Genomic DNA, 12,076 nt, shown 5'->3' with positions numbered 1-12,076 from the left:
AATCAAAAAATGAAAACAATTTCATTTGTAATAGCATCAAAAAGAATAAAACACTTAGAAATAAATTTAACAAAAAAAGTACAAGATTTGTATATAAAGCACTGTTAAAATAAATTTAAGAAATTTTAAATAAATGGAAATATACAAATCAGAAGACTTAATTTTTTAAAGATGGCAGACCTTCCCAAACTGTTTTACAAATTCATATAAAAATATTCCCTGCAGAAAACCGAATCTTGAAAAAAGAAGTACATAGTTGTAGGACTAAAACTTCCTAAACTCAAAAACCTATTGCAAAGTTACAATACTCAAGATAGCAATTGCCTTAGGACAGACACACATAGATCAATGGAACTGAATTGAGAGTCCAGAAATAACCTCTTTTATTTATGAGCAATTAATTTTTTCAGATTAAGTTTTAAAAATCAGTTTGATTGATACATATTAATAAAGCATACAATCTATCTGAAGTGTATAAGCAATGGGATTTGGTATAATCCCATAGCTGGCATTCATCAATTCAATTATTATTGGATTATTTTCATTATTCAATATTAATAGTAATAATAAACAAAAGCAAAAAACAAAAAATCTTTCCCTTAACAGTCACTTCTCAATCTCTCTAAGCTCCCCCTGCCATACATAGGTGCTATTTCATTTCTGTCTCTCTAATTTATTTTGTACATTCATATTTTTCTTTACTTAAGCATTTTTTCCCAATTTTATTGCTACATATTAATGAAGCATAAATCCATGTGATTCTGTGTAATCACATATTTGTGCATTCATCACCCCAATCACTCCCAGACTACTTTGATTATCCTAATAATAATAATAATAAAACAAGTAAAAAACAAACAAAACTCATCACCTCTCAATCTTGCTATGCCTCACCAGGCATACATAGCTGCTATTCTTTTTCTTTCTTTCTAGTATATTTGTTTTTATATTTTTTAAAAACAGTCTTGCATATGCAATAGCACCCATATTAGTGTTTTACATGAGGCTTTACTATGTTATACAGCCCCATGTTACACATTTTTAAATTTCCTTCTAGTAATATACATCACGTTAGACTTTCCTTTTCAACCACTGTCATACCCATATAATAGCCCTATTAGTTACAAACACCATGATATGCTCTCACCATTTCCATTCATTTCCAAAGATTTACAAACAACGTTTTAATCAATACCACCCAGATTAACCCTCAGCTTTCCATTTTCTACCCTGCTCCTATTTTCTGGTGACCTGTATTCTAGTTATTAACTCTATGGGTTTACACAGTATGGTTAGTTCATGATAGCAAAATCACACAGTATTTATCCTTCATTATGTTGGCTTCACACAACATAATGTCCTCCAGGTTTGTCCATGTTGTCATATGCTTTATGACATCATATCTTCTTACTGCTTCATAATATTCCATCCTGTGCATATACAATTTATTTATCCATTCATCAGTTTGTGTGTTTCTAGGAATTTGTCTATCTCCTCTACATTGTCTAGTTTTTTGGCATTCATTTGTTCACATGATCCTCTTATGAGCCCTCTTATTTCTGCTGGGTCAGTGGTAATATCCACCCTCTCATTTCTGATTGTATTTATTTGTGTCTTCTCTCTTTTTTCATTTGTCAGTCTAGATGAGAGTTGGTAGATTTTGTTGATCTTCTTGAAGAACCAACTTTTGGTTTTGTTGATTCTCTCTATTGTTTTTGGTTCTCCATTTCATTTATTTCTCCTTTGATCCTTATTATCCCTTCTTTGGCTTGGTTTGGGATGAGTTTGCTGTTATTTTTCTAGTTCTTCCAGGTGTGCAGTTAGATCTTTAATTTTAGCTCATTCTTCTTTTTTAATATAAGCATTGAAGGCTATAAATTTCCTTCTCAACACTGTCTTTGCAGTGTTCCATAGGTTTTGATATATTGTGTTTTCATTTTCATTCATTTCAAGGTATTTGCTGATTTCTGTTGCAATTTCTTCTTCAACCCACTAATTATTTAAGAGTGTGTTGTTTAATCTCCATGTATTTATGAATTTTCTCATTTTCTGTCCATTATTGATTTTTGGATTCATTCATTGTGGTCAGAGAAAGTGTTTTGTATAATTTCAATCTTTTTAAATTTATTGAGATTTGTCTTGTGACCCAACATACAGACTATCCTGGAGAAGAGTCCATGAGCACTTGAAAAGACAGCAAAGACCCTACTGTTTTGGGGTGCAATCTTCTACAACTATTATTGTATAAATCTCTATTTCTCCCTTCAGTTTTGCCAGTGTGCCTCATATATCTTGGACATTCAGGTTAAGTGCATAAATATTTAGTCTATTCATTGCCTCTTGGTGAATTGTCCCTTTTATTAAATATACCGACCTTCTTCATCCTTTACAATAGTTTTGCATTTGAAATCTATTTTGTCCAATATTAGTATCACTACTCCAGCTCTTTTTTTTTAAATTAATTTATGTATTTCTCTCCCCTTCCCCCTCCCACCCCAGTTGTCTGTTCTCTGTGTCTATTTGCTGTGTCTTCTTTTGTCCACTTCTGTTGTTGTCAGCGGCACGGGAATCTGTGTTTCTTTTTTTTGTTGCGTCATCTTGTGTCAATTCTCTGCACCATTCCTGGGCAGGTTACACTTTCTTTCATGCTGGGCAGCTCTCCTTACGGGGAGCACTCCTTGCGCGTGGGGCTCCCCTATGCGGGGGACACCCCTACGTGGCACGGCACTCCTTGCGCGCATCAGCACTGCGCATGGGCCAGCTCCACATGGGTCAAGGAGGCCCGGGGTTTGAACCACGGACCTCCCATGCAGTAGACGGACGCCCCAACCTCTAGGCCAAGTCTGCCGCCCTTCAGCTCTTTTTTGGTTACTATTTTCATTAATTCCTTTCTCCAACCTTTCACTATATACCTGGTTGTATACTTGCATTTGCAGTGGCTCTCTTGTATACAACATATAGATGGCTCATATATTTTTATCCATTCTATCAGTCTATGTCTTTTGATTGGGAAGTTCAATCCATTAACATTCAATGTTTTTACTGTAAAGGCATGACTTACATCATCCCTTTTGTCCTTTGGCTCTCTGTTGTCATATTGTTTTACTGTCTGTCTTCTAATTCTTTAGTTTACCCTTCTTCAAAATCTTCACTTCTAAACTATTCTCCAAATCTCTTACCCTTGCTTTTTCCTTTCAGGCTGCAGCACCCCCTTTAGTATCTCTTGGAAATCTAATCTTTCGGTGACGTATTCTATCAGTTTTTGTTTGTCTGTGAAGACTTTGAACTCACCCCCATTTTTGAAGGAGAGCTTGCCTGGACACAGAACTCTTGGTTGGCAGTTTTTCTCTTTCAGTACCTTAAATACATCATATCACTTTCTTCTCTCCCCCATGGTTTCTTTTTTTAAGAGACGTTTATTTCTTTTTGTTCCCTTCCCCACTCTTTCCCCAGCCCTGCTGTTTTTGTTGTCTGTGTCCATTCATTGTGTGAATCTTCTATATCTATTTCTCTTTTTTTGTCTTCTCTTCTTGTCTTTCTCCTCTAGGATTCATCAGGATTCAATCCTAGGGACCTCTGATGTGGAGAGAGGTTCCCTGTCAATCGTGCCACCTCAGTTCCTGGTCTCTGCTGTGCTTCACCTTGATGCTCCTCTTAATCTCTCTTTTGTTGCATCATCATTTTTGTTGCATGACTCACTTGCATGGGCACTGACTTGCCACACAGGCACTCAGCTCACCACACAGGCACTTATGTGGGCATTCAGATTGGCACACAGGCAATCGGCTCACTATGCAGGTTCTTGGCTTGCCACGTGGGCACTGGTTCACTGCACAGGCACATTTTCCCTTCTTCTTTTATACGAAGAGGCCCCAGGGATTGAACCCATGTCCTCCCATATGGTAGGCAGAGGCCCTATCACTTGAGCCATATCTGCTTCCCTCCTCCATGGTTTCTGATGAGAGGTCAGCACTTAATCTTATTGAGTTTCCCTTGTATATAATGCTTTTTTTCTCTTGCTGCTTTCAGAATCCTCTTTTTATCGCTGATATCTGTCATTCTGAATAGTAGGTGTCTGGGGGTAGGTCTATTCTGATTTATTCTTCTTGGGATGTGTTGTCCTTCTTGGATATTGATATTTATGTTTTTCATAAGGGTTGGGAAGTTTTTGGTCATTATTTCCTCAAATATTCTTTCTATTGTCTTCTCCTTCTTGGACACCAATAACACGAATATTTGTGCATTTCTCACTGTCGTTCAATTCCCCGAGACTCTGTTCCATTTTTTCCATTCTCTTCTCTTTCTGTTCTCCTGTATTTTCCAGTTCAGATGCTTTGTCTTCAAAATTACTAATTCTGTGTTCAAGCAATTCAAAGCTGCTCAAATGTGCCTCTAGTTTTTTTAAAAAATCATCCATCATGTCTTTCATTCCCATAAGCTCTGTTACTTTTCTTTGCAGGCTTTCAAATTTTTCTTCATGCTCTTCCAGTGTCTTCATAATATCTTTCACTTCTTTAGTCATATTATCTTTAAATTCTTTGAAGTGATTTAGGAGAGTTCTGTGTTTATCACTCATTAATTATCTTAAATCCTGTATTTCTTCAGGATACTTGGTTGGGCCATCTCTTCCTGTTCCCTAGTATGGCTTATAATTTTTTGCCGATGTCAAGGAATCTGAATATGTTGGTGAATTTATTCTGTGGCCAATTTCTCTTGCTTATTGGTTTGTTTGTTTTTCTCCCACAGTTCTTCTGTGGGAGACATTTGGTTCAACTTATTCTAAGTCTTTAAATTTACCTGGCTTAAGTTTTCAAAATCTGCCCAGACACTCACAAGAGGGCACAGATTTTTTTCCGCAGGGGCTGGATACAGAGAACTTGAAGTTTTTGTCCATGCAACTTCCAGACTGGCCAATAGATGGCGCTCATCAGCATACCTTTCCATGGAGGTGTTTCAATACCGGCTTTCCTCTGTTCCTGTGTTGCAATCTCCAGATGGGTGATTCTAAGGGGAAATCTTCTGACCAAATTCACTGAACAAAAGCACCCTGACCTCCCCTCCTTTATTCCCTTGAAACAGCTGACAGGAAGGATGATGTCCTTTCCCCTCTCAGTTGGCTGCAGTGAGCAAGGGGTTTTATTCCAGCTTAATATCTTGGGAGTTAGGAAGGGGAGCCCTTTTCAGCTACCATGGGGGCTTGGTAACTCAACATTGTCATTTTGGATTCTTCTCTGTCCCTTGTTCTCCTGGAAGTTGTGTAGCATTGTCCTGGTCTACTGATGCCCAAAGCAGGTCCCTCAGACAGCTTTTGGCTCTTTCTCCATTGTTTTTGTGAGAGCATTCAGTTCTGCCTGTTAGTCTGTTGCCATCTTCCCATAATCCTCTGATAACTAAATTTGACCCAGTTTTCAAAAACATCTCAATGATGGGGAAAGAATATTGCTTCCAACAAATAGTGCTGGGACAACAGGATATGGACATGCAAAAGAATAAAGTTGGACCCTTTCTTACACTTCATGTAGAAATTAACTCAAACTGAATCATAGACCTAAATGTATGAGCTAAAACTATGACAAACTTAAAAGAAAACATTGACGCAAATCTCCATGACTTTGGATTAGAGCATGGTTTCTTAGCTATGACACCAGAATCAGTGGGAACACAAGAAAAATAGATAAAATTCAACTCTATTAAAAAAAAACAACTTTTCACTTGCAAATTAATATCAAGAAAGTGAAACGACAACACATAGAATGGGAGAAAAATATTTTCAAATTATATATTTGATATGGGCCTGGTATCCCAAATACATAAAGAATTCCCAAAGCAACTCAATAATCAAAATATAAACGACCCAATTCAAAAAATAAGCAAAATATCTCAATAGATAGTTGTTGGGGGCGCGCCCGCCATTTTGCGGACCGCCCCACACCAGTAGAAAAAATGGCGAGCGGCATGATTCAGCACTGTTTCCCCCTGCTTCCTGCCCTCTCCCCACCCCTTTTTCCCTCGAAGCCCTTTCCAAGCCATATAAGGTCTTGTTCCAGCCCTGACCAATCCCCTTGCAACACAAATGCTTAAGATGCTAAATAAGCTTGCTCTGTACAAAAAGAAAAAACGGAAGAAGACGACACACCATGGTGCGGCTCTGAGTGGTTCTTCTCCGCCATCTGCCCACTCCCTCTCTTGGGTACCCTGTTGTCCTCGTGGTCTCCGTACACCCGCTGGTGGGGCAGGAGAGCACAGGTGGTGCCCAACATGGGGCCCGAGCACGAGGGGTTCAGTGAGGCAGCCCCCGAAAGCTGAGAGTTGCGGAGCAGCAGCCGAGGTAACGCCATCAGCGGTGCTGGGTAAGTAGAGTTGCGGAGCAGCGAGAGCACAGGCAGCAGTACGGGGCAGGCGCTAAGCGAGCACGACCTTTTTATCCAAGGGTTGAAAGATGCCTTGGTGGCGAGGGGGGTGAAAGTCAAAGAGTGGTAGTTGCAATCGTTCTTCACGTTTCTGAAAGAGGTCTGTCCCTGGTTCCCTAATGAGGGTACCATAGATGAACGAGTATGGCGTAGGGTCGGGGATGCCCTACAGGATTTTTACAAGACCCTTGGTCCTGGTCGAGTCCCGGTGAGCGCCTTTTTTCACTGGAATGCCATCCAAGACCTCCTGGCAGTCCGTCACTGTAGCAAGGCCACTGCCTGCATTATTGCGCGGGGAGAAGAGGCTCTTCGGGCTGGCTCTCACCCACCCTCGGAGGCCTTGGCTCCCCCCGTGGAGGGCGAGCCCATGTTCCCCACCGTGGACAGTGAACCTGAGACGGCGAAGACTAAAACAAAGAGGTTGGAGGCTTTTGACCGCTCCTCAGAGTGTAGCAAAAGAGGAGGGTCTACTTCGGAGTCTAACTCTGGGGAGTCCGATTCTGAGGGCATATCCGCCCCTCTGCCAACCAACCATTTGTTTCCCTCCCCACCATGCCCCCTCCGCACCCCCAGAGGATCCCAATTCGGACCTCAGGCTCCGGCTTGCCCAGCCGCGTGACCGCATAGCTCTGCATTCTCAGTGCCATCTTTTTTCCCGTCTTGTCTCCCCTTCCCCAACAGGGGCCAGTCGGAACCAGTCCCGGCTCCTCACCGCTTTGACCAAGCGACTCTCCTCTAAACCTGCCCCCGCTTCCACCTTCCCGGTAATAGAGGTCACCTCTTCGGAGGACGAGGGCAGCCAAGCTTCAGAGGGCGGCGGTGCCTCCTGTAAACGGGGGCCATTTCATTCCCGCCGCCATCTTGCCCTTAAACTAAAAGATCTGAAGGAGCTGAAAACTTCAGCAAGCACCTACCGTCCCACTGCCCCCTATACTCTCTCGGTCTTGGATAGTCTCACCAACAATTGGCTTACTCCCAATGACTGGACTATGCTCACTCGTGCGGCCCTGTTGCCCAGTGACGCCCTCTTGTGGAGGGCGGAGTACGAGGTTTTTTGCATAGACGCGGCCACTCGTAACGGAGAAACAGGCCAGAATGACACCCATGATATGCTCTTGGGGACAGGCGACTATGAGTCTACGTTGGAACAGGCGGAGTATCCAGCCTCCCTATATGACCAAACCCGCATGGCCGCTCTTAAAGCCTGGCGCAGGCTGCCTACCAAAGGCCAGCCCCTCACTTCCATCACTTCGGTGCGCCAAAACCCCGAGGAGCCCTTTTCAGACTATGTCGGTCGCCTGGGAGTAGCGGCCGAGCGCCTGTTTGGCGAGGCCAAAGATTCTGATTTTCTCAAGCAGCTGGCCTTTGAAAATGCTATCCCGGCCTGTCAAGACGCCTAGCGCCCACTTCCGAGTCTCTCTCCGGATATATCCGGCTGTGCGCAGACGTCACGCCTGCAAAGCAACAGGCGCAGGTTTTTGCCGCTGCTCTACAAAACCAGGGGGAGGTGCTTGCGGCTGCTCTTCACTCCATCTTCGCCGCCAACCTACCTGCTCAAAACTGCCCCCCGCGGAGCTGTTTTGGTTGCGGAGCACCTGATCACTTGGTGCGTAGTTGCCCGCGTCGCCCCTCTGCCCCCTCCATTGGTGCCCCTACCCCTGTGGCAAGAGGGTCCCTCCCTACCAGCCCGCCTAATAATTGCCCTAGATGCCGCAGGGGTAGGCACTGGGCCAACGAGTGCCGGTCAAAAATGGATATTGACGGTCACCCACTCCCTCCCCTACAGGGAAACGGGAGGAGGGGCCAGCCCCAGGCCCCACAAACAACTGGGGCAATCCAGGCCTCAAACCTCCATCCTTCCTCCACCTCCAGTGGGCTACCCCTGGGAGCGCAGCATTGGACCTCTGTACCACCTCCCACACGGTACTAACGCCCCTATGGGAGTTCAGCCTCTAGCTACGGGTATCTTCGGTCCTCTGCCATCCAGCTGTGTTGGCCTTATCCTCGGTCGAGGATCCTCTGCCCTCTCGGGCCTCCACATTACACCCGGGTTGTGGACGCTGATTTTACTGGTGAGATCAAGATTCTAGCCTCTGCTCCGAACAGTGTCCTTTCCTTCCCCGCCGGCACGCACATAGCTCAACTTCTTCTGCTCCCCCTAGTGCCTTCTCCCAACTCCTCTGCTGGTTCACATAGAGGCAATCGGGCTTTAGGCACCTCTGATGTTTTTTGGGCTCAGACAATCACCCGTTCTAAGCCCATGCTAACCATACGCCTCAATGGCCGTGTATTCGAGGGCCTTATTGATACGGGGGCGGATGTTACCATTCTTCAAAAGGCGCAATGGCCCCCTGCGTGGCCACTCACCCCCTCAGCCACTCACTTACAAGGCATCGGACAGTCCTCACCCCCGGAACAGAGTTCCCAACTCGTTTCCTGGGAAGACGGCGAGGGACACCGAGGACACATAAAACCTTACGTCCTCCCTCACATCCCTTTCAACCTTTGGGGCAGAGACCTCCTCGCTCAACTGGGAACTGTGATCGGGAGCCCTAGTCCCATAGTCACCGCTCAAATGCTAAACCAGGGCTTCAAGCCCGGGAAGGGCCTCGGAAGAACCGAATCGGGTGCCCTTGAACCCATCTCTGCTACCCCACGCTCTAATCACGCAGGTTTGGGGTATTTTTCCTAGGGGCTGCCGGTCCTCTTGTGCGCCACACGGATAGGATTTCCTGGATTTCCTCAAACCCCGTGTGGGTCAGCCAGTGGCCCCTATCTACTGACAAATTGGCCGCTGCCCAACTGTTAGTACAGGAACAGCTGGCGGCTGGACACCTTGTGGAGAGTAGCTCCCCCTGGAACACCCCTATATTCGTTATCAAAAAGAAATCCGGAAAATGGCACCTTTTACAAGATCTTAGAGCGGTTAATAAGAGCATGGTCCCTATGGGTGCGCTGCAGCCAGGCCTCCCTAGCCCTGTAGCCATTCCTCTTGGCTTCTACAAAATCATTATAGATCTAAAGGACTGCTTTTTCACAATCCCCTTGCACCCCGATGACCAGGTGCATTTTGCATTTAGTGTCCCCTCTACCAATTTCAAGGAACCCAATAGGCGATACCAATGGACTGTTCTGCCCCAGGGAATGGCAAACAGTCCTACCCTGTGCCAAAAATTTGTGGCCTCTGCTATTGCAGAGACTAGAGACCGCTGGCAGGCCCTTTATATCCTCCATTACATGGATGATATCTTAATTGCGGGCGCTGATCACAAGGCTGTCCTTGACTGCTATGGGGACCTGCAGCAAGCCTTGCACAATCACGGCCTTCAAATCGCCCCTGACAAAATACAGTTGCAGGACCCCTATACCTATCTTGGCTTCCACATCACGGGCGATAGAATCACTGCGCGACAGGCCTGCATTAGGCTAGATTCCCTAAAAACTCTTAACGATTTTCAGAAACTTTTGGGTGACATAAACTGGCTCCGACCCTATCTTAAGGTAACCACTGGACAATTAAAGCCCCTATTCAACATTCTGCAGGGCGACCCGGACCCAAATTCTGCCAGAACCCTTACTCCGGAGGGCCGTCAGGCACTTCGCATGGTAGAGGAAGCCATCCACTCCCATTTTGTCACGAGCATAGACTATAGCAAGCCCTTACTGCTTGTCATCTGTAAAATTGCACCTACGCCCACAGCGGTCTTCTGGCAAACAGTGCCCATCATGTGGATCCATCTGCCTGCTTCACCCACCAGAGTGATTTATCCATATCACCAGGCCACCACCGACCTCATACGGTTAGGTCGAGAGTACAGCAGACACTATTTTGGAAGGGATCCCGATACCATTTTCCAACCCTACGCTAGAGAGCAAGTTGACTGGCTGCTCCAAACAACCTTGTGCTGGCCCGTCGCCTGTGCGGCCTATGCTGGCCAAATAGATAATCATTATCCTAATAACAAGCTCTTACAATTCGTCAACTTGCACAGCTTTGTTTTCCCCACCATCACCTCTCACCGGCCCCTTTCCGGGGCCCCATCTGTCTTTACTGACGGGTCGTCCACGGGTACTGCAGCATATACTTGCAACAGCCAAACTGTCCAACTTCCAACGCATTCTAAGTCTGCGCAAATTGCTGAGCTCTGTGCCGTGTTGGCTGTATTTGCCGCCTTACGTCTTAACATTACCCACATCACTGGCATCCCGTACAACCCCCAGGGCCAAGGCATTGTTGAAACAGCACATTTATCTCTAAAGCACACTATTCATAAAGTAAAGAATGGGGAGTGGTACCCCGTCAGGGGATCCCCTCAGAACTTACTAAACCACGCTCTCTTTATTCTAAATTTTCTAACCTTAGACCAGAGTGGCCACTCAGCCGCTGACTGCTTCTGGCATTCTGGTACCATGACACAACACGCCACAGTCCGGTGGAGGGACCCTCTAGATAATTCCTGGCACGGTCCTGACCCTGTCCTTATCTGGGGCAGAGGATCAGTGTGCGTCTACTCCCAAGAACTAGAAGCCACGCGGTGGCTACCCGAGAGACTGGTCAAACAAGTTAACCAACCCAGGGAACGGAGTCACCTGCCCTGAGGTCTCCCCTTCTGCTTTCTTGCAGGGAAAGGAAGATTATGTTTACAGCGGCCACCCACGTCCTGGGGGTCCTGCTTGTGCAGGCCATCTCCTCCTTAGCAAAGCGACCGGTAACTCAAGATTTCTATACCGCCACCTTCACCGTTCATGCCTCCGCCACCAATCCTGCGGCACACGACGGGAAGATTATTGCCGCTCATCATTGCGGAAAGAATGCGGCAGATCTCTGCTCAAGTCATGTTCCTCACCACTGCCCGACAATATCAGCGCATTCCTGCCCCTGGGTCCAACTACCAAGACGTCACCACCCCCGTCGCAAAATCGGCTATCTAGTGGACCGCTCTGTCCCTTCCCTTTGCCCCTACTCCCCCAATCTTAATAAAAGCAGTGCCTATAGTGTAAGGAAAGCCACCAGCCTGACGTCTCCTTAGCAATATGGCCCCCTCCCAGGCTCATGGACACCAGAATTGTCCTCGGGGTTACTGGGCAAAATGCGTCTCCAGCTGGCAGCCAGAGACGGGTAAGATCTCCTGGGAGACAACCTAAGACAGGCGCAGCTGTACGGCCTAGGTAAAGGTCAGTTAGCAGCCAAAAACAGGTGATAAGGCCCAGAAGGCTGCCAAAAAGGAGAGGTGTAATCCATACAGCTCTCAGGGTGCCGAGGGCAGCCTAGATCAGACACTACTGTAAGGCCACAGAGAATTCTGCATTTGTCCATGCACACCCCCCGCGGTCGTGGTCATTGAGGTGCTAGGCCGGCTAGCCAACAACGGGCAACTGGGCTGACCCATCAGTCAACCTAAGACAGGGACATGGCCTTTTGCTGCCATGGCTCCCCTATGATGGGTAAGACTGATCGCATACCGGGTAAGGCAAATCCCTTACCGGGTGCAGCCTCGACCTAAGACAGGTACGGTCTCCCTCCTTTCTGTTATCACACGAGCCTGTTTCTAATAAAACTAAAAAGGGGGACCTGTTGGGGGCGCGCCCGCCATTTTGCGGACCGCCCCACACCAGTAGAAAAAATGGTGGGCGGCATGATTCAGCACTGTTTCCCCCTGCTTCCT

General features: G+C 46.3%; 2 protein-coding genes across 10 annotated transcripts in view; one reads left to right on the top strand and one right to left on the bottom strand.

The window, feature by feature from the left end:
• The window catches only part of FOXP2 (forkhead box P2), a 612,807-nt gene that overhangs the window by 541,255 nt on the left and 59,476 nt on the right, over positions 1 to 12,076 (bottom strand). The window lies entirely within an intron of this gene.
• On the top strand, positions 8,348 to 9,102 carry LOC131278413 (endogenous retrovirus group K member 7 Pro protein-like). Its single transcript, XM_058296545.1, has 2 exons — positions 8,348 to 8,482; positions 8,650 to 9,102. The coding sequence occupies exons 1-2, from the start codon at positions 8,348 to 8,350 to the stop codon at positions 9,100 to 9,102; spliced, it is 588 nt and encodes a 195-aa protein (XP_058152528.1).

This window comes from Dasypus novemcinctus, chromosome 5, assembly GCF_030445035.2.
Source record: "Dasypus novemcinctus isolate mDasNov1 chromosome 5, mDasNov1.1.hap2, whole genome shotgun sequence".
In the NCBI taxonomy this organism is placed as follows: domain Eukaryota; kingdom Metazoa; phylum Chordata; class Mammalia; order Cingulata; family Dasypodidae; genus Dasypus; species Dasypus novemcinctus.
The sequence above is the reverse complement of the archived record's forward strand: the minus strand, read 5'-3'. Positions and strand labels throughout refer to the sequence as shown.